This window comes from Diabrotica virgifera, chromosome 9 (genome assembly GCF_917563875.1).
Source record: "Diabrotica virgifera virgifera chromosome 9, PGI_DIABVI_V3a".
Taxonomy (NCBI): domain Eukaryota; kingdom Metazoa; phylum Arthropoda; class Insecta; order Coleoptera; family Chrysomelidae; genus Diabrotica; species Diabrotica virgifera.
Genome location: NC_065451.1, coordinates 11,036,897 through 11,060,661, shown reverse-complemented (window position 1 = coordinate 11,060,661; position 23,765 = coordinate 11,036,897). Strand labels below are relative to the sequence as shown.

Genomic DNA, 23,765 nt, shown 5'->3' with positions numbered 1-23,765 from the left:
ATTTTGAAAACTATAAATCATAGATAGTTCTATCAAACGTCATTTTAAAAAGACAGGATAAAAGTTTTTTTCTATGAAGCAATGCCTATACCTATATCACTGTAGAAAAAAGTTATGGGGCAAGAAACAAAATTGCTATCTTTCGTGTTTTTTTCTTGCTTTTCTTTTGAATATATTTTTGTAAAAAAATATTTTTAACTTTAATATGTGATGTTTCGATAGTAAATTTAATCTGGAACAATTTTCCTGTAGACGTATTTGTATCAAAAGTGCATAGAACTCACTCTAAGTCGCCCTGGGCCTAGGGACTAATTCACCCGTTTCTCAAAAACGCACCCCTTTAAATGGTAGCACTCCGCGGGTTTTTCATATTTAGAGGTCCATTGACCCAATGAAACAATAAAGCCCCTTTAACGTGGTAGTTCCTTTCTAAAATACATAATCAATAGCCTATAATATTATCTCTATACTCTTTTACAGCTCCTCTATTAGCTCGTTATCGAAGATTTATATGTTTTTTTAACCATTGTCGAATAATAATAGGAGTGACCACGGCTTTCTTTTCCATTTTCTTATATAATAAGCAATCTCTTATGATTGATCCTATATAGAACTGAAAAGATAATATTTCTCTTTTTTGCAGGTGCTGATAAATGGTATATGGATGTTAATATCCCCGCCGAGAGCGATTCATCATTACCCTACCAGAGAGGACAATTTATTGGTTTGTTCTTCCTATATAGACGCGTCGTATATGATAGCGTTCACCTATCCCATTTTTCTGATCGTCGTCTGCACGGTGTATGCGGTTTTGACGAGGAAAATCCCTGAAGCGTTCAACGAATCCAAGCATATAGGTGAGAACATATCCATCCATCTATCTTTTCATATCTATCATTATTTCATAATCGAGGATCTTTTGTGAGACAGTTTAAATTGAACTAATAGTCCAGGAAAATGATAATTTAACAAGACAGTCGCTGTACAGATAAGGCGAAAACGGCGGGTTCGTTGGAAGAAATATTCCCATGAGATTTTTTTGCATAATCACATTCGTGAGACACCCCTGAATAAGGTTCAAGAAATCGCCCACGCGAAAAGTGGTCCAATTTTTTTTAACAATTTTTTTTAATCAAATTGCAAAAATCAATATTTTTGGCCAACAATTTTTTTTAGATTTTTCGGACTATTCTGGACAGAAATAGTATATTAAGTAAGGAGAACGGTAAGGGTTTTATACCGATCGAAGACAATTGTTTGGAGGAGGAGCCGAGCGACGACTCCAATTATTGTCTGAGATCGGTTACCCTTAACGTTCGACATGCTTATAAGGTTTTTTGCACGATTGATACCATTATAAATTATAAAATTAAACATTTTCGTCATATTGACTAGTTTCATTCATTTTATCAAGATAGATACTTTGGTTGTTAGGTAGTAACTAGGGTGCATAACAACAATGGAGAATTGAGTTTTTATTTAGTTGTCAATAATTTTAAGTACAATTTTGATTATTATATATTAAAATATGAGCGAAAGTGAATTTGAAGAAATTGAACGGGCTTGGGAAAAAGGGTGTTTTGCAATTATTCCCGAAAAATCCAAAATCCGTTATCAAAATACCTACCAAAGTTTTAAAAAATGGTGCGAAGGCAAGAATTTAAGAATCGAAGAAAAGACTCTATTGGCATATTTCGTTCAAAGACATATGCAGTTGAAAGCTCCTGGAAGCCTCTGGGCAGAATATTCAATGATTAAATCCACCGTTTTTCTTTATGATGGCATTGATATTTCCAAGTTTTCAACTTTGATCGCGTATTTGAAAAGAAAAAATGTTGACTATAGGCCTAAGAAAGCGAGCATTTTTACACGGGAGCAATTTGAAAAATTTCTGATGGAAGCACCGGATGAAGAATTTCTAGTTCACAAGCTAATATAAGAAGAGAAGAATTATATAATATTACTATGAATGACATCCAACAAACCGATGGTTTAATGATTGTAAAAGTACCCAATACAAAAACGAACATCCAGCGTACTTTTACAGTCTTTAATAAACCAGACGATAAAATTCCATATTTAGAAATTCTGCAAAAGTATATAAAACTTCGTCCATTACAAGTAAAATCAAATCATTTGTTCTTAAGATACGCCAAAGGAAAATGTTGTGCTCAAGTAATAGGGAAAGGGACAATCGGGGGCTGGCCTTCTCAAATTGCCAAATTCTTAAATTTGCCTAATCCCGAGAACTATACTGGCCATTCGTTCAGGAGGACATCAGCAACGCTTTTGGCTAATAAAGGTGTTGATGTCCTCGTATTTAAGCGTCATGGAGGTTGGCGTTCATCAACAGTGGCAGAAGGCTATGTAGAAGATTCTCTTCAAAATAAAATAGATTTTGCCGAAAAAATATTGTGCAATACTAGTAATACCTACTACTAATGTATGCGATTCTGCAGGAGTTTCTGTTAGAAGTGAAACCACAGCCCAAACAAGTGGGATTTCATTAAATAATTTAACAAATTGTACCATAAGTTTCAATATTAATAAATAATTCGTTAGTTTTCTTTATTCTTTCAAAAAATAAATTAAAATTAAGAGATTTTTTAACTCGACGGTAAGTGAATTACTTACCGTCGAGTTGGAGTACTTACCGTCGAGTTGGATTACTTACCGTCGAGTTGCTAGTAAATGTCACCTACTGACGTAAAATCTGTCACGGTAAACAGTCAAAAATGATCAATCGTGCAAAAAGGTTTGTTGTAATTTTTCTCTAAAGTTGATCGTGTTCGAGTTATAAGCAATTTAAAATTTGAAAAACACGAAAATGGCTATTTTTAAGACTTAATAACTCGGTTAAAGATTATTATTATGAAATTCAGAAAGTTACTAAATCAAATTTAAAGCCCCCCCCCCCCTTCATGATCCTGAAGAAATATGTGGCATTAATTTATTACTAAGCTGTTATTTTTTTTATTAATAATGAGCGGTAAAATCGTATTGACGCGGCTGTAAATGTGAGTGCGAGTGAGATGCGCCATTGAACTGCCTGAATGGCATCTCTTTCGCACTCATCATGGACGGCCGCCTAATACGTGCATAGCGCTCATTATTTCTACTTAAAAATAACAGCTTAGTAATCAAATAATGACAAACATTTCTTCAGGATCTTGTAGGGGGGGTTTAAACTTTGATTTAGTCACTCTTTGACTTTCATATTAATAACTTTTAATCGAGTTATTAAGCCTTGAAAATCGCCATTTTTCGTTTTTTTCAATTTTAAAATGCTTTTACCTCGAAAACTATCAACTTTAGAGAAAAATTATAAGAGACCTTTTTTATCCAGAATAGTCCAAAAAATCTAAAAAAATTATCCGGGCCAAAAATATTGATTTTTTGCAATTTATTTAAAAAAAATTTAAAAAAAATTTGGACCACTTTTCGCGTGGGCCACTTCTTGAATCTTATTCTGGAATGTCTCACGAATGTGAATATGCAAAAAAATCTCATGGGAGTATTTTCTCCAAAGAACCCGCCGTTTTTGCCTTGTCTAGTACAATTACGTGTACTAATTCGAGATTATTAAAATAGTTTCAAAGTTTTAGGACTTTATCAATAATTTGTTGTAACACATTGGCGCTCAACCTCAAATATTACAGCAATCGGATGATTTTTAACCAATCGAATAAGGACACAAAAAAACGTTTAGTCCCTCAAACAATCGAATTGAGCCAATCACAAAATAACTACATCAACTCTTAATGTTGATCGTTTTATCGGCAATTTTCAGAAGCAGTACCAAACAAGTGGTATAAAAATATGCACAAGGCAATTCAGTGAAAAAAACATTAAACGTGTTTTCTATTTTTTCACGGTTCGTAATAATGACAAATGATTCATTCCTATTAAGAGCTAATAAACAGAAGATTGGTTATTGCTTATATTAAAAAAAGTCTTAATTCTTCTTTACTATAAATTGGCTGTGACCATAGTTTTAAACGAACAAAAAAATTGAGTGTTTCGGGTTTCTGAATAAGACGGAGTTAAAACAAAATTGAAAAGTTTTTTGAATCGTTACATCACATAATATCTGTCCTCGTCTATAACCATTTTCTGAAATGTTTTAAACGAAAACAGCTTTAAAATTACATCCAAGTTCATCACATTTATAGTTTGGTAATGCATCTCTCTAGTTAGCGATTTGATGCAGAAATAATAACACAACATATTGTGCAAATAGAAACTTATCCAGTAAAGAAACTTTTACCAACTTTGATTATACAATATCGTTATGTGCATCATGTCTTAGAGCAATAAACTTTTTGCTTATATGTATTTGAAGTAGTAACAAGAACTAACTTTGCACTAGTTGGAAGTTTCGATGTTTGCATTTCTTATTAAACTTTACTGTTTAATTGATTACTTCTACTGATAGCTTAAGTTGAAGATTATTTCCTAACAATTTCCTTTAAATATTATCGTTATATTACCTTTAAAATATCCATTGGCGGCAAAAGAATTAAGAACTTAAGATACGCAAATGATACAGCGCATTTTCTTGGAACAATTGGCGGAGCCGTTTGAACGAATAGAACGAATGAGTTTGGAAGCAGAACTGTTCATAAGTAGATAAAAAACAAAGATTATTTTCATATATAGAAGAAATAATAACCAGTCAGTCATTATCAGAATCAATGACATCGAGCTAGTAAATCAATTTGTGTATCTGGACACCCTCATAACAATTTCCGAATAATGCACAAAAAAAATCGAGAAAAGGTCAGCCATGGCCAAGATAGCAATGACAAAGCTCACGCACAGTATGGAGAAGCGACAACATCACCATGGATACAAAAATAGGCTTTTAAAAACATTGGTGTTCTCAATTTTTCTTAATGGTGGTTTTTTCCTTAAGAAAACATTGGTGTTTTTAAAGGAAGTTGATAAATACAATATAGACGCGTTTGAAATGTTTTCTGGCGAAGAATGTTGAAAATGCCCTGGACTGTAAGAAGAACCAACGAGTATATTCTTAGATAGCTGCACGTTACAAGAAGACGAAAGGACAAAAGTAACAGCGACAATGAATATATTGGAAATTTTGGACTGGGAAGTAGTAATATTATTAACAACAACCTTGCAGAAGTGCAGTACAGGTCGACGTTTGACCAAGTCTTTTAGATTACTTTTCACCTTAAACAGATTACTTTTCGTTCGACGTTTGACTGAATAGTTAGAATCTTCTAGGTTCGATAAAATACACTTCACTCAAAGGCCGAAAATAGAATTTATTTCGGGGTTTGCTCAAAGGCTTTGCTCAAATCTACTACAAACACTGGCGTACTGAGCATGGTTTCGCGGATTCCGCGGAACCAGGGCCCGGGCCCCGCAGGGACCCGCTCTATCCCGATTGATCCTGTTTTTTTTTTCAATTTGATAGGGACATTTTAGACTACACAAGTACATACTAGAAAAGGTAACTGCTTAATAAATTTTTATTTTTGTGTAGGTACAATACTTATAAATAAAAACGAAGAATCAGGGCCTATTTTACCACTAGGCCCTTGAGGCCCCTTCCTCAAGCCCTCATTTTAATGAGGCCCGAAAAGATCATCAAAAGAAAATTTTTATTGCAAAAACAAAATAAATTTTTAAAATTATTTCATTTTACGAACAGGAAATAATATACACGAAATGAACAATAAGAGTTATATTCATGAACCATAAAACATTCTTATCATAAAACTGCAATAAGGGTAGGTAGATTCTTTTGTCGGCAATGTCGGCATCAATGTCAATAAGCAATAGACACCACTCCGAAGGATTAACAAGAGGTAAGATTAATAATAGGTATTGTCACGTTTTGTCATAATATTGATTCAAAACGGACTTTAAAATTTAATAGTTACATAGATTTTGATGCTGTTTTCTGCAAAGATAAAGAAGTATTGCCTGCGCGTGTTATTTTTCAGTCCTGTGATTTTTAAGTTAGTTCAATTAATCTATATATCCATTAATCATTTAGTCGTTTTATTAAATTTCTTAAGAAACTTATTTTTACTTACTAAGTAATCGTTTCGTTATTATCATGAGTTACAAACATTTAAGTGGCAGTGAAAAACGAAAAAAGCAAAAATTAAGAGAACAAGAACGGCATGCACAAAAAGATTCAATATTATCATATTTTACATCCCACAACAGTGCGCAAAAAGGAAGTTCGTCCTCCCATCCTCTTGCTGATCAATTTAGTGTGACTAGTGAAAGTGATAGTGAAATTAAATTATGTGATGAAGGGCGAGTTGCAATCAAAGAAAATGATGATTCCACTGTTGATTTTCAAGCGACTTCACCTGGTACAAGTATATCTCCGTCATTTGCTATAAAACAACAATGCAAGTAACTCTTTTCCTAGCAATATAGGGGATTGGCCAAAACATTTGAATCTTGAATTTCAACAATGTTTTATAAATAATCAACCGAATCAAAATATTGATAAAATTGGTGAGTGTGTTACACAGTTAGATATCTAATAATAAAACCAGATATTTGCAAAGTGTGATTTTTTATAAAACGAAAGCTAATGGGGAAAAATTCTTCGCGGGTGCTTAGTGTCCAGTCCTAAATGTAGCCGTGTTTATTGTTACGTTTGTAAACTGTTTTAAACGAAAATTGTTCTTCAAACTTCCGGTGATAATGACTGGAAAAATATCAATAGGACAGTTATTTAACATGAGCGATCTGCTGAGCATATCTGCTCAGTTGCTGCGTTAGTTCAGAGAAGTAGTACAGCAGGACAAATTGTAACATTAATGGAAAAAAATATTTAGAAGTAAAGGAACATTGGAGAAATGTTCTTGTGCGTCCCTTTGACGCACAAATGTAAACCTGTGTGTTCCTTTTTTTTTTCGAAATCCCGAAAAAACTAGTTAATATTTTTAAAAAATTTTAACGTAGAATGAACGACTACATTATTACCGAGGGCTGAAAGTCCCTTGGAATAAATAAAAAAATTTCTTTTGAATAAGACATTTGAAATTAAAAATCACACTAAAATTTCTCCTTTTTTATCCTTGTAACTGATTAAATACACATTAAAGAAATTTTCAAGGACTTTCAGCCCTCGGCAATAACCTAATCTTTCATTCTGCGTTTAAATCTTAAAAATCTAAATCTAAAAAATCTTAAAATACTTATTAGTTTTCTCAGGATTCAAAAAAATTAATGCTTTTAAAATGCATTGGAGCCGAAATTTGCGCCTATTCCCTTAAATGTTGGCGAAAATTGCTGTATTAATTTCTTTTTAAGAAAATCTCGTCGTTTGATTAAATATATCAAGCCCACCGTAATCCAATTTTTTATTTTTGCTATTTTTTTAAGCTTTTTATCTTCCTAGTGGTTTGTATGTAATTATTAGAGACTGGAAAATATGCACTAAAAAATGTCTAAAATATGCATGCAATATGCATTTTAAAACAAGCTGAATATGCACAATTAACATGCAAATATGCATTTATATATGCACTTATTTTTATATGAATAATTTTATGGTTTACGTTAAATACATAAATAAATAAAAAATAATAAAAATAAATAAATAGGTTTGAATTTAAACCAAATTGTATTATTATTTCTTAATATATTTTTTTAACTTCAGGTTTTGTGACAAATAAAACGGCAAAATATTTTATTTTGACCACAAGATAAATAAGAGTACAATAAAATAAATGTACATATTTTTATTGTTACAATATTGATTCATATTTTCTAAACTAATATTATAAAAAGAGTACAATAAAACAAATTTACATATTTTTATTGTTACAATAAATAATCATATATTGATTCATATTTTCTAAACTAATATTATGTCTTCTATCTGTTAATATTTGTTTATAGGCAGAAAAAGATCTCTCAACGTCACAAGATGTAATTGGGGCATATTTAAACTTTGCTATTAGAGACGGATCCATATTAATATTTTCATCGAAGTTTCCAAAATTGATTATATTATTTATTGAACGCAATAAAGTGAAACCCTCATTTTTGTTTAAAACGTCATCAAGTTTATCTTTAATTTTTACTCCAATTTCCCCATTCAGATTTGTTATTTTCTGTTTAACCGAATCAACAATAGACATACTATTGTGAAGACATAAATTTTGAGCCTCTAATTTTGTAATTGAACTTTCAATGATATCGAAATTCGATTTTATATACAACAATTGATTTTTAATAGACTTTTCTTTAAAAATATTTTGACAGTTATCAATAGCGGTACAAGTCGGATCAAAACTTGAAATAACGCTTTTGATGTCGTCGTAGTGTTCAGATAAAAATATAGCACTTTTAAGCCAAGTTCCCCATCTGGTTAATACTGGTTCTGGTGGTAAAGGAATATCGGGAAGCATCTCCCTATATACCTGTACACGTAGTGGTGCTTTCAGAAATACTTTTTTTACATTATTTATTAAGGTGTTTACATTGGGAAATTCAATTCTAACTTTCTCTGCAACTCTGTTTAGGCCGTGCGCCAAACATGTACAGTGAATTAAATTAGGGAAAAAGATTTTAAGATTGGATGCAGCTTTCATCATATATGAGGCGGCATCACTAAGCATTAATAATATTTTTTCAAATGGTACTTGATCAGGTAAAAAAAAATTTGTTAGGGATTCGTTAACAAATCTAGCTATTGTAGCATAGTTTGTTTTTTCCAAACATTTTACACTAATTAAGTATGAGTTTTTAAAATCGCCAGAGTCGTTAAGAACTCCAACAATTAGATTCGCAATTTGTCGACCCTTTGTATCCGTTGTTTCGTCGACGGAAATCCAAAGATATTCGGCTTTTAACTGATTTTTAATACTCGTCATCACATCTTTGTAACATGCACTGACATATTTTTTCCGAAGAGTTGAAGAACTTGGTATTTGAGCTGGTTTATCTTTAATCTTGCAATAAGTTTTTAAAAAGTTTTGACACGATTTATGTTCTAACTTGTGCAGAGGGATATTGCAGTTCAAAAAAAAATGGCATAAATCCTTTGCAAAGGTTTCTTGCCCAACTGACGTATTCTGAATCTGCAAACTGTTCTGTAGAATCTGCTGGCGAGGTTTATTATCATTTTTTGATAGCTTAGTTTGGTGAAGTGAAGTTTTTATGTGTTGAACTACTTGGAATTTCTTTTGACATGGAATCTGGAATATAATGATAATGATGTTTTAGATGTTTTCGTAAATAGATACCTACATTAAAATGATCAAACTTTTTAAACCTCCCCCAATTTTTTTTTATTTCTCAAAGTGAAATTGAAATCGTCAAACAATAAAGTACAGTCAGTGTACCGTAGTATACAGGGTGGGCCACTCTCAACACCTCGCTCTGTATAAGCCAAACCGTTGCGAACTTTAAAAAACAGTTTTTGAAGAAATGGGACGGTTTGTCATTTTAGAATAGACAGACACATAGATGTGCAAAGAAGTTTGATAAGTTTAAAAATCTATTGAAGTGGAGAACTTACCTTTTTATCACAAATGGTGCAAAACATACTTTCACTGTCGATAACTTTTAGATGATTGTTACTTCCAATCCAACTTCTGAGAAGACTTGATTTTTCCCTTGCTACTTTAGGCATTTTCACAATAATAATAAAATGATTTTTTTACACAGTATAGTCAATAACTTGCAATCACAAAAGTTGAATAATCGGCGATTGATTTAAGACTAACCATTCATAAAATAAAATAATCTATCCTACCCTTAAAATGCTTAAAATTTCGTTTTGGTTGGTTTTCCCAGAATAATTCATAGTTGGCCGACACCAGCAGAAAGTACAGGTAATATTTGTAATGTTATTCAAAATATAATCGGTATTTACTTAGGTAATTTGTAAATTCTGAGAAGTCTATAAATCTTAAATATCCGGATAATGATACCTGCAGCTATAAATAACGCCCATTATGTTTATGGGTACAACAACAAAGGAGCTTAACAGCAAAATATTTACTTTCACATTTTATTTTAATGGATGTTGATGTTACTAATATATACCTTATTTTTAAATGGGGTAGAGTAAATTCCCATCAAAATATGCATTTATATGCTCTTAAATCTCCAAATATGCAAGGCATATGCATTTATGAAAAACATGAGAAATATGCAGCATATATATGCATATGCATTTTGCATATAATCCAGTCTTTAGTAATTATCTAATTTATGTATAAATGTATCATACATAAATAATAATACATGCAATTTGAGAATCTATTTTGTTTATTTCCTAAAAGCTGTTTTAGTTTTACAATATTAAGGTTTTTAATTATGACTGGAGATTTAGATGTAGAAAATTTTTGAGTTTCATTATTTATGAAAACAGCTGGAGTAAAGTGATCAGTCATGTCAGTATGAAAAACGATAGGATTAATATTAATTTACTATTTTAAATTAGTTTGAGTTTTTATAAATATATGATGATTTATATTTATTAAAAACTTTTAATATACAATGTGTGTTTCTATTTGGCGGGGGCCCGCGTCCCAACTGGAACCAGGGCCCGCGGATCTATCAGTACGCTACTCCGCTACTGACTACAAACTAGTCATACCGGGAAGGGACAGCATATTATCGACCTTTGACTCTAACATATACATTAACATTATTATTTTTAGGTTTCACAATGTATACTACATGTGTTATTTGGTTGGCGTTTGTCCCACTTTACTTCGGAACAGCCAATCATGTAGCCTTAAGGATCACAAGCATGGCAGTCACTATCAGTCTCTCCGCTAGCGTTACTGTCGCTTGTCTTTTCTCTCCCAAGGTAAATAGATGTTTATGTATTATTTTTAGTACATTCCACTTTTTTCTACCTTACACTTTTAATAGTTATTATTAGTTATTATTATTGAAAACTAACTCAGAATTAAAGTTAAATATTAGTGGGGACAGAATTAGGCCCTGCTTAACTTCCTTCGTATTTGAAGCTATTCGGAATTGTCCCGACCAATCCTGATATGTGCACGTTGATTTCAGTAAAGATTTTTAATAATGCGTAGGTCTTTATCTGGCTGAAGATTAATGAAGAGAAGACGAAATATATGTGTATGAATAGAACGACACGAAGAGACAGGATAGGGCAAAATGTGACGGTCAACACCTTGACCAATTTCGAAAGAGTACAACGTTTTAAGTATCTGGGGCCTGTAATCACAGCTGACAACGATGTTACTGAAGAAATAAAAGACAGAAACCAATCAGCAAATCGCTGTCTATTTGCGCTGGATAAGCTTATAAAGTCAAAAAATCTTACAAGAAGTTCCAAGATCAAAATCTATAAATCCATTGTCAGACCTGTACTAACATGTGAATGCAAAACGTGGACCATGACCAAAGCAAACGAAGAAAAGCTCGGACGTTTTGAATGAAAAATACTTAGAAAAATTTTTGGACCTCATCATGACAATAACACAAACCAGTATAGGATTAGAACCAATATCGAATTAAAAGCACTTTACGATGACACTGATGTTGTCCAAGAAATTAAATCACAGCGACTAAGATGGGCAGGCTACATGCACAGACTTTATAACGAGGGACTTTTAAAACTGGTGTGGGAGGAGATTCCTACGGCCGCCCCAGAATGCGATGGAGAGATAACATCCAAGCAGACCTCCGGAAAATGAACACTCCATTTTACCCTAGATTGATGGAAGACCGAACAAATTGGAAGAAAGTTATACAGTCAACCAGGACCCAGCAAGGGTTGCTTGTAGCACTACGGTATGATGATGATGTAAGTGTTTATCATCAAAAACCACCTGCTGAAGAATAGCAATAATTTCAATAATTTCAAAACTCTGTCATCAAAATCAATAAAACACATATAAACTGGATGTCCGACATGTATGCATCCGACATATCTCGTATTTTTCACGTAACTGTTTTCCTGACATAAACTTTTCCTGTTTTTCAGTTGTATATAATCCTGATCCGACCAGAACGAAATATTAGACAGAGCATGATGCCGATGAGATACAGCGCTATAAATAAGAGCTCAACCAACACAGGATCGGGAAGTATGATGGCGGCGGTGATGGTAACGGCAGCAACTTGCGATCAGAAACAGAACGTGCAGAAACACGTTTCGCCGATTGAACCTGTAGTTGATGGTAAGTGTTTTTTATTTAATTAGTTTTAAACCAATTGAATCGATATAAATACTCCTTTTATAGGGTGGTCCAATTAAAATAAACAACCAAAAAAGAGATCTTCCATGAAAGAGAAAAATTCCAGTTCAGACATACAACTTTTCTGGATTTTTTCAATACTATTCTCTTAAAATTGCAAGTTTTAAACCACTCTAGTAGCTTTAATTATACGGGGTGGGCCAAAGAAAAGAGTCCACCTCGATGTTTGGCAGTATTTATTAGATTTTAAGGAAATGACAAAACAGGTAGGTCGATTTTTTATCTAGAGGGGACACATTTTTATGATACATAGTGGGGTTCCTACGGTCTCCTCCGCATCCCACATTTTGCTCGCCATCGTTTTCTATCCACCCATTCGTTTTCGTCAATAGCTCTATCTGCTATAGACTATTCTATGCCTTTCTTCCATGTTTCTGTAGGCCTTTCTCTTCTTCTTCTATTTATGGGTGTGTAATTTAATGCTCTTTTTGGCCTTCTTTCCTCTGACATCCTCATAACATGACCATGCCATAGCAATTTCTTTGTTTCTATATGGTCAACCGTGGAATATAAACTCTTTGTCCGTCGTCTTATTTCCTTATTTGGTACGTGCTCTAATCTAGATACTCTACATGCTCTACATAAGTAATGATACTTCTATATTTCCGCTACTTCTATATTTTTTCTTTCCTTTTCTGTGAGTTGCCAACACTCTGCTCCATAAGTTACAATAGGTTTCACAATTGTTCTGTAGATTGTTAACTTTGTGTTCAGCTTCACCTTGTTAGACCATAGTAGACCATTTAAAATACGAGTTCCTTTCCTTCCTTGCTGTTTGAATGCTGTATGTTTTTTTTTTGTAGTTGATATTATGCTTTCTAAATATCTATATTCCTTACATTTCCTTATATTTCTTAACTTTAATTCCGGATCTTCGGTTTCCCTCTCCTATTCTCAAATATTCCGTTTTCTCCATGTTCATACATAGGCCCCATTTTTCATATTCGATCTGTAACTTTCTTAGCATATAATCCATATCATGTTCATCGTTGGCAAAAATTACTTGGTCATCAGCAAAAAACAAAGTTGTTAAGCAGTTTTCTTCAATCATTATTCCCATCCCAGCAACTGTTTTCCTCCATTGCTCCAGAGCTTTCTGTATGTATATTTTGAATAGTGTTGGCGATAAGCAGCACCCTTGCCTTAAACCTTTTGTAACAGGGAATAGTTTCGACATAGATTTTGCCTGTTTAATACAACTTTTCGGATTTTGATACATATTTTGAATTGCTCGCACATATGCTTCGCTTATCCTATCGTGGTCAAAATTTCAAAGAGTTTCTTTAAAGGTACCGTGTCGTAGGCTTTTTCCAGATCAATAAATGTTAGGTGAGTAGACAGATTCCTTGCTCTTCTTTTCTCTATTATTTGTTGCATCACGAATATGTTATCTGCGCACGATCTACCTGCGCGAAAACCACTTTGTTCTTCCATGTCCTGAATTTCTAATTCCACCCTTTTCTTTAATACTCGGCCATACAACCTCCCCATTGCACTGGTCATACTTATACCTCTGTAGTTTTTGCACAACGTTTTGTCTCCTTTTTTGTAAATCGAGCTAAATGTATGCACAATTCCAGTCTTCTGGTATTTTTTCTCCCTGCAACATGCATTTGTTGAAGAGCTCCGTCATTATTTCGTGCAGTATGTCTGGTCCATATTTTATCAGTTCGATGGGGATATTTCCAGGTCCTGACGCTTTCCCATTTTTTTATTCTAATAAGGCTTCTTTTATTTCTTTTGTAGTTATTCTTCTAACTTGTTCATTTACATTCGTCTGCATGTCCATTTCATTTACCACAAATTCGGGTCTAGTTTCCATCAGTAGTATCTTATAGTAATTTTCCCATTCTTTGGTACTTATTAAATTTAAATTACTCCATGCTTCAGCTACTTTGGATCCGCCTATGTATCTTTCCACCTCTTCGCACTTTCTTTCCCATGTGTCATTTTTACTCCTTATTACTTCTCTTTTCACTTCTCTGTTTAGTTGTGCGTATACTCTTTGATCTTGTAAGTCCTGTGTCTGTAGCCATTTTGGTACGCTGTCTTCTTGTTGTCTACTAAACCTTTTAGTTTCTCTGACCACCATTCTGGATTTTTTTTATCATCTTTTTCCAAATACCCTAACGCTTCCTTCGCTGCTGCGTGTATGCTTTCTTTTATTTGCTGGTACAACTTTTCGGTGTTATCGGTGTTACTTTCTATAAATCTTAATTTTGAGGCCAGTCTCAACTTATACAAAAATTTGATCGATTCGTGTTTTAAACTTTCCAACTTATAACACTTTTCTGAAATATTAGTTTCTTTTTTAGTAGTCTTTTTTAGCCTTTTTGTATTTGTTGACCGGTAAGTTATTCTTATGCTGGCTACCAACAGGTGGTGATCGGATCCACATTCTGGTCCCCGGTATACCCTCACGTCTGTAGTCTTGAGTCTAGAGCTTTCTCTTTGGATTATGTAGTCAATTATTGACCGTAGTTGTTGTGTAGGTTGCGTCCATGTGAATTTGTGGATATTTTTATGTGAGAAGAATGATATATTGAATAGTGAATGATATAGTGAATGATATAGTGAATATTTTTTATGATACATACCTTACCTAATCTAGTCAACCCCCTCCCTTCCACTTCCCCAACCCCTTATTTTTAAATAGACAATAAACTATTTGTGTCACGTCATTAAAAAAGCATTGAGATGGAGTATTCAGATATAACGATCGTTCACGATATTTTTTTCGATATTTGCATTGTCTTTGCAAAAAACTGTAAATTCATTCATTTGCAGTAGGTACAACACCTCTTAAAGATGAAACGTAACGTCTATGGTTTGCTAACATGTAATTTTTCCTGTTTTGATGTGACAGCAAAAATGACATATTAGCAAACCATAGGCGTTACGTTTCATTATTAAGAGGTGTTGTACTGCAAATGAATTAACAGTTTTTTTGCAAAGACGGTACAAATATCGAAAAAAGATTTTGGACGGTCTGAATACTCCATCCAAATGCCTTTCTAATGATGTGCCGCACATATGGTATATTCCCTACTTAAAAATAAGCGGTTGGGGAAGTGGAAGGGAGAGGGTTGACAAATGACAGATGTATGTATCGTAAAAATGTGTCCCCCTTAGAACAAAAATCGACCTGTTTCGTCATTTCCTTAAAATCTAATAAATACTGCCAAATATCGAGGTGGGCTGTTTTCTTTGGCCACCTTGTATATATAACCGTAACTATTATGCTATCTGAATCTTTTGTTATTTATATCTTTGACACAGACTTTCTTTACACAGAACGGGCCTGCAGATATTATATATGTTCCGTCTCCTTGTGAAACTGACTACTACTGTTTTACTGGAATTGGCAGACAGTTTTCGTCTATCGCACTACCTAGTAAACATATTTAATGTTCTTTGGAGTGTGCTGGAACATTACCTTATTTTCCTCATACCATAATTCTACACGTCTGCACTTTTACCACCTTAGCGTGAAGGAGCGAAATTATCCACCAGAAGTGACAGCAGGAGAGAAATCACTCCACCCTGTGGGCACTACTTGGTTATTTTGACAAAAATCTTCACTCCTTGCTGGTCTGTTAGAATCCGTCTATTTTCCAACATTGTTCTGAATTCGAACTGGGTTTCATCTTGCCTCTTCCTCGAGTGTTTTGTACTGTGTATCTAAATTTTATATAGCAATTATCTGTTTAAATTTAAAATTGTGTACTCATATCATGAACAATGTTTCAGACATATTCTACAAGCAAGCCAAAACCAAAGACACAAGCACCCAAACGTCTCCGAACACAGAAAAGCGGTTCGTGCCCCCGCCGGATGCAACCCCTAAAATCAACAACAACTATAACATTGGGAACGGTCCCGCGAACATTTCACAGGAGGCGGCCAAACTAAAGGAACTGACGTCATAGCAATCAGCCGTCACCGGTGTTGCTGCTTCAGACAGTAGACCTTCCAGTTTGAAACGAAAAGCTGTGCAGGTTTAGGTATTTGGTTAGGGGATGGTAGAGGGTTTGGTTTTATCGGAAATTGACAAAATTTAAAACTATTAAAACTGTATAAGCAGAAATACTTTGTTATTTTTGTCTCTGTTGAGTTTGGGTGTTCTATATAAAAACCACCTTCATAATTCTACAAATGAAAAAATAAAATAAATATAAGAGAAATTTTATTGGTAATTGATACATCGGTACATCTTCGCTAAACTACCCACCATACAGGAGAGAATTCATTCTTGCAGCAAAAAAATGTACTACGTACAATATGCAGCTCTAACATCAGAGCTGAAGATATCTTGCCATCATACCACAAAACACTATGCCACTGACTAGATCACAACAACAAAGTTCCCTTACCTCCAGTCACTCTTCTACAATTGGCCAGAAACGAACTTCCTGATAAGTATTGCCCCTAGAACATCCTAGAAAAAATCCCCCTTAGATATCGTAGATAAAATAAGTTGTATCTGTAGCTGTACGTTTCACTTGAAATTGGTTTTATTGCAAAGATACTTTCACCTTACATCCCTCTCTTAGCTTCTAAGCTAAAGTCAACGACCTTCTAAGCCCCTCGCTCAACTGACAGTATTTGCTACTTAAAGTTACAAAGGTGCTCAAAAACAAAGATAAAATGGTTGGTATACATTCGCAGATGATACCGCAATCATGGCTGCCTGCTTGCTGTTCAAAACCTACAAAACCATCTTAATACACTACAGCAAGAGTTCACGGAGAGGAGAATTAAAGTTAATAACACTAAATCATCACAAACTACATGTATCACAAGACATTGCAATGTTCCACAAACTTTCTTCAAGAATAATCCTATAGCAATCAATGTGAATAGTTTGTATTGCTCATAATATGTTCAATATGCGAAAAATAAGACGAATTGACAGACGGAAAAGAAGACTATTTGACAGAAGAAATGATAGACGAAGAAGATAACGGTTTTAAAGTAAAAAGGAAAAAATTGACAGATAGACAAAAGACGAATTTACAGTTGACATGGCAGTTGAAATGACAGTTGACGTAATAATAGGTTCCACAGATGAAAAATAATGACGAATTTACAGACGGAAAAGAATACTATTTGACAGAAGAAATGATAGACGAGGAAAATACATAGATATAATAACAGGTAGATTATGCCAGTTCCGAAAATTAGCGTAACGCGAAGCAGTTCGGATCGGTAGTCTATCTATCTCTCTCTACCGGCGCTTAGCTTTCTCTCTCTAGCATATGATGGCCGCCGACTCTGTGTTTGTGTCGTTCCATTACTCTCACCTCTTGGTAGTTACGCTCACACTCGCACGACAGACAAAGATAGCTAGAACACCGTACTTAATATTATCGTTACACCCCGATGCATTGAGTGGCATATAACTAGTCTGGTCTATTATTAACATGTCTCTGGGAAAATAACGATTTTACAATAAAAAGAAAAATTGACAGATAGACAAAAGACGAATTTACAGTTGACATGACAGTTGAAATGACAGCTGACGTCATAGTGGGAGTGGAGGAGGTTTATCAACTGCTATATATTCTAGCTGACTTTTAGAAACATATTTTTATAGTTTTATATGGTTTACCTAATGTAATTAAAAAAAATGTAAATAGAGGAAGAGGATTGGTTTTAAATCGAACTGTATCAATGGTCCTCAATGATTTTAACGAGTTAAATAACAATACATTTTTTTTCACTTTATAGTCTCACTAACGTAACCGATTCGATTCGTAATGTTGTTGACGAGCTTACAATGATGTTTAATTAATTCAGCACCAAGCATTTCACCATTCAAACAAACAGAAAACACATACCGAGTTTATCAAAGTTTATTGATTAGTCCAAAACAGAAAATCGGAAAATTGTTTGTTGCTAGATACCTATTTGACGAAAATAACAAGGGATATCACATACGTTTTAATACAATCAAAGTGAAACAGACTTTAACTTCTCTATAATGAAATTATGTAATTATAATGGAGTTATGTCATAGGCTTAGCCTACAAGCAACAAACAAAAATTTTGAGAATATGGCGACTTATTTCTCAACATATATGCACTATATAATACACTAACCCCAGTAATACTAACTAACAAGTTCTTCAACCTCTTTGAAAACTACGTTTTCTGGGTGTCTGCACAAGTAGGCCTCCATCGTGACGTTGACCTCTTTCTTTGACTCTAATTTCTGCCAGCGATTAACGTTTTTAAGTTTGGAAGCAAAAAGTCGTCGCACGGGGTCAAATCTGCAGAATACGCTGGACGGGGCAGCAGTTCGTAGCTGTTGGCCATGGCGGTGTGTTAGCATGGTGGAATAGCTCTTTTTTATTTACCAAATGAGATCGTTTTTTCTGCAATTTGGCCTTTTTCCAAATACTTTATGTAGATCACACCTTGTGAATCCAAGGACACGCTGACCATCAGCTTTCCAGCCAATAGGACAGTATTCGCTTTCTTCAAAACAGGTTTGCTCCCGAAGTCCATTATTTTCTCTATGCCTTAGTTTCTGGTGTGTACCACTAGATCCATGTTTTGTCAACGGTTACTCAAGTAGTTTCATCGTTGCGCTTGTTATCCAGAGTAAGCCAACGTCACACACATTGCGCCGACTGCTTTCTCGTGCCCAAAATTCCCTGCAGGATATTGTTTTGAGACACCTACTGCCTCAGGTATCTCAGTATCAGTATTCCGATTTACACCCAAGGATTCTAACACTACGCCTAATCGCAACCGATTTATTATGTAATTGATCTTCTTAAGAAATACTGACAAAGTTAATATTTAACAATAAAACACTGAACACTTTTGCTTTCAATACTTCCACAAAATTTATTATAAAACTATGTGACTACAGAAGAAACGGAAGAAATTCCCACGCAAAAGCATGCGAAGAGATTTATACCTCAAACATGCGCAAAAAGAGCTGAAGAACTGTTCAAAATGAACAGGAATCAGCTCAAAATCACTACAGATTTCCTAACTGGACACTTTCCAGTAAATCTCCGATTTGTCTGAAAATTGGAATATAGCATCTGCGGGATGTAGAAATAAAACTTTTAAGATCGAATTGTCTTCTACTTCTTTTTTTCTCAAAATGTTATTTTAAGCGATTTTACAGTGATTTGATATTTATTTAAACAAATTTGTATTTTCTGTCGTAAAGTATCAATGGCAAAAATAATATTTTAATAGAAAGGACTCAAAAATGTTATTATATGGCGTTATAAATAAGTTGTTTTGATTCAAAACAATTTTTTGATCAAATTTTATAGTGCAGAAAACGTCAAAATACCGTTTTTTACATTTTCATCCATTCTCAAAATACATCATAATCGATTTGGCTAAAAAGTTTCCCACAGATAGCCAAAACATAGGACTTTAAGTGGTTAGAAGGATTTGAATTATATTACAATACCAAAAAAGTTACATGTAATATCATAGTTAAAAATAAAGGCGTCTACTGTAAGTACAATTAACTCGGAAGATATCGACCTCATGGCAAAATGTTAAAAAGAAATTGTAATAAATGTAAATATGATTTATTTTAAACAATTTCAGTTCGTATGATTTTTGTCTAAAAGTTAAAAATGGCGTAGATATTGAGCAAAAACGGTTCTCCTTTAAAATCAAGATGGCGGCTAAAGTAACGGAAGAATTCATTCGCGGTTTTAAATTTAGGCTACTATTGACATCCCTAAAGATTAGAAAAATAAAATTTTGTGCAGCTCGGCATGCAAGGTTAAATACTATCCCGACTGGACTAATATACTTTTGAGTCTGATATTATTGCATATTGCATGTAACTTTTTTGGTAGGGATGGGAAAAACCTACCGGTTTAAACCTAAAACCGGTTTTTTTACTTCGCAATAACCGGTTTTACCGGTTGTTTTTTTCTCCCGGTTATAACCAGTTTTTCTTTTTAAAGTAAAAACCGGTTATTAGGTTTTTACGGTGATTAGGATTAGGTTAGGTATTATTTTAGATCCCAAGCATAATTATTATTCTCAAGTAATTATTCCAAACAAAACCACAATTCAAATTTTATTTTATTTTATAAAATACAGCAGCAAACTGAAAGTGCAATCTCACATCAGCCAGAAACAATTATTAAGTTTTATTATAATATTTCATTGAAAAGGTATTTGTAATCACAATAATTACATAAGAAGTGATCTGGTTAAATCAGACGCAAACATCATCTATTTTTCACACTTAACTCTTGACATTGAAAGTGGGCGAATGACTTTTTCTGATTACCAAAAATAATCCTCTGACTACGAATGAATATCGAATTATTGATTACGAATACGAATCTCCAAGAATTTCGCTACGTTTTCAAAACGATACACTCATACAGGAAGAATTAAATGAGTTAAAATGATTCTACAAATATACAAACGTGTTAAAAGTAATACATGTTCTTTCGACTTTCGATAGTACTAATTTTGATCATATTGATATCGAGTCTAATGGAGTATCGCAAACTAAAGTGTATTGTAAATGTAACTTTGTAACCTATTGGATTAAAAAACCGAAAACCGGTTTTTCCAAAAACCGGTTTTTTGGCTGGTTATAACCGCCAGGTTAAACCGTAAGCAAAAAAACCGGTGTTTTGTCAAAAACTGCCATCCCTATTTTTTGGTATTGTAACATATTTCAAATCCTTCTAACCACTTAAATTCTTGTGTTTTGGCTATCTGTGGGCAAATTTTCAGCCAAATCGATTATGATGTGTTTTGTGAATGGAGAACAATGTAAAACACGGTATTTTAACGTTTTCTACATTATAAAATTTGATTAAAAACTTGTTTTGAATCAAAATAACTTGTTATAATGTCATGTAATAACATTTTTGAGTCCCTTGTATTAAAATATTATTTTTTCCATTGATACTTTACGATAGAAAATGCAAATTTGTTTAAATAAACACCAAATCACTGTAAAAAAATATCATTTTGAGAAAAATAAAAGAAGAAGAAGATTTTTTGAGCTTAAATATCTTATTTTTACGTCCCGCAGAAACTATACACCAAGTTTCAGAAAAATCGGATATCCAAAAGTTTTTGCCTGAGTGATTTGACATGGAATGTACATGCTACCCTTTACTTTTATTTAATATTTGTTCGTTAAGTAGATTTGTCATTTCTTTAAATATTAGCGAAATATTAGCACCATTCGCGCTGGTTAGGTGGTTTGACATTTACCTCCCACTTGCGACACAGTGGGAGGGGAGAGGGAGTTTTTTAAACTACTTAAAAAATGGATTGACTCAGTGTCTCCAAAAGGTAAGAGTATTTTTCTCAAGTAAAAAATCCATACCTTAAGAATTTGTCGTGTAAAAGTGTGTTTTGTATTTTTTCGAATTCCGATAAAGCTGTCAAGTTTAGAGCGATAGAAACTGGCATAGAATATTTTGATACTAATAATGTAAAGATATTATCGATGATATGAAAAGTAGATATAAAGCAAATAAAAGAAGGTTTCCAGATACGTAAAACCTCGTCTAAACCTTCATTAAAAGTTGTTCTTTTGTGAACTTTTACTGTAGTACATAAATAGGGGATAATGATATTGTGAAACTGATCAAATTGTATTATACGAATATGATCAATTGTAATATATAGGTACACTCAATTTTCGAAATTTATACCATCGCCATACATATTCTATCAAAGCTGATACACTCGTCAACAAAAGTGTTTGATTTTGTAATTTAGGCATCAAGTTTGGTTCAGAAATTTGTAGGTACTGTTAGTTTGGATTTAGCAGAACGAAAAATTTAGGATTTAGCAAATCTGATAATTTCAGATAATATTAAGTTATAAAATAAGATGTGGGTTAGGGTGGAACGAAAAAGGTCAAAAAAATAAAAGATAAGAAAAATTCTCGTGGCTATCGTTTAAAAGTTGTGTCAGGTGATGAAAACAATTGGTGCGACAGCATTTTGAAATAAAAACATATCTTGAGGTTCCATATTGGATTTGAAAAATGAAAAAACAAAAAAAACTATTTTTGTCGAAAAAATCAATATGGCTCTGATCAAATTTCAATGATCGTGTTTTACCAACTAAGTGTGACATTCTAAAGTGCTTTATCTTTATTCGTAATGAACTTAAGTTGGCAAATAATAATAAAGATCCATCTATCGCCGACGTCTTGAATGCCGTTGCAACGAAAGTAGAACAAATATGAATAAAAGCTTCTATTCCAACATTATCGCATAAGTGCATTCAAGATATGATTAAAAATATTAATACAGAGTGTCAAAATCTTGAGCGATAGGTACACAAAAACTCAGTAAGAATCTGATTCATAAATAGAAAAGATTTGCCAGTTTCGAAACGAGTGTAAACTGTGTGTGTACTTATGATAAAATCAAGAAAGTACCACAAAATGAGCGAATTTTTCTTTAAGATCAACGATCCTGTTGAAAAGTTACAATTGGACCAGTAGATATTGCAGCATCTGCAGCAATAAGGAAGAAAATGGAAAGAACCATGAAAGCAAAGGCAAGTTCTCAAAAATATAATACTGACGAAATTGTTCTTAAAGCATGTACCGTTGATTCCTCTAATCCTTTCATAAGTAGGAGGTTGTCTGACTCAAATTCTTCTGATGCAGATGATCATGAAGAAGAATTCATTGCTCCTTTGTCAACAGTTACAGTCCAACCATCTACGTCACAAATACTGCGGCACTTCACTTCAATGGCTAGTATGCTTATTTCATTGCAATGAGCTCCCTCTACGTCATTTAATTCAACAGTTACAGTTGAGTCAGGGAATCTTTACCCGTACGTCACCATTTAAAGCATACGAAATAAGTCGATGATAAGTCGGAAATTGAAATTTACTAAACGCAACAGCAAGTGACAGTGGATTTTGTCGCAATAGAAAACAACCTAGCAATATTATTAAAAACAACACACCTTAGTACCGATCAGAAGTTCTTGTACCAAATCAGTCAAGCAGTTGCTGCGGGAAAATGTCCTAATGATTTGAGCCTTAAAAAACCTGGGAAAATATCACACGCAAGGTGGCTGACAGTTGATAATCGGTTGCTTCGATTGTATGTTGGAACTGAATGTCCCATCCCCAATAAATTATGTTAGTAAGTTTAAATTATGCTAGTATCCTAGCTGTTCTGATGGTTCAAAAGATTTATGGCGAATGATCCATTATTCATGATTTCTACCAGTTGACCAAAGAAAAATTGTCTATGCCATTATCCAAAGGAATGCTTATTTTGCCCATCCCGAAAATGTATTACTCGGTATGATGAAAGATGAACGAAAACATATACAGGAGCTAGAACTATGCAGAGTGCCGAAAGCTAGAGAAAGTCAGAAAGAAAAAAAGATCCGGAGATCCAAAATACCAACATTAAATTTTAATGCTGCAGATTATAGTGACTTAATTTCTATTTCTGGATTCAAAGTTACGGCTCCTCCTTTGCTAAAACATATTTCCAATGAAGATGTAAGAGATAAT

General features: G+C 33.5%; 1 protein-coding gene across 1 annotated transcript in view; it reads left to right on the top strand.

Moving 5' to 3' along the window:
* Window positions 1–19,315, top strand: part of LOC114347092 (metabotropic glutamate receptor 2) — a 265,338-nt gene extending 246,023 nt beyond the window's left edge. Inside the window, exons 5-8 of the mRNA XM_028297829.2 lie at window positions 644–857; window positions 10,671–10,822; window positions 11,975–12,170; window positions 15,999–19,315. Of these exons, the coding sequence (XP_028153630.2) occupies window positions 644–857; window positions 10,671–10,822; window positions 11,975–12,170; window positions 15,999–16,177 (741 nt within the window). The 3' untranslated portion in view covers window positions 16,178–19,315. The remainder of the gene's footprint in view (window positions 1–643; window positions 858–10,670; window positions 10,823–11,974; window positions 12,171–15,998) is intronic.
* The last annotated feature ends 4,450 nt before the right edge of the window (window positions 19,316–23,765 follow it).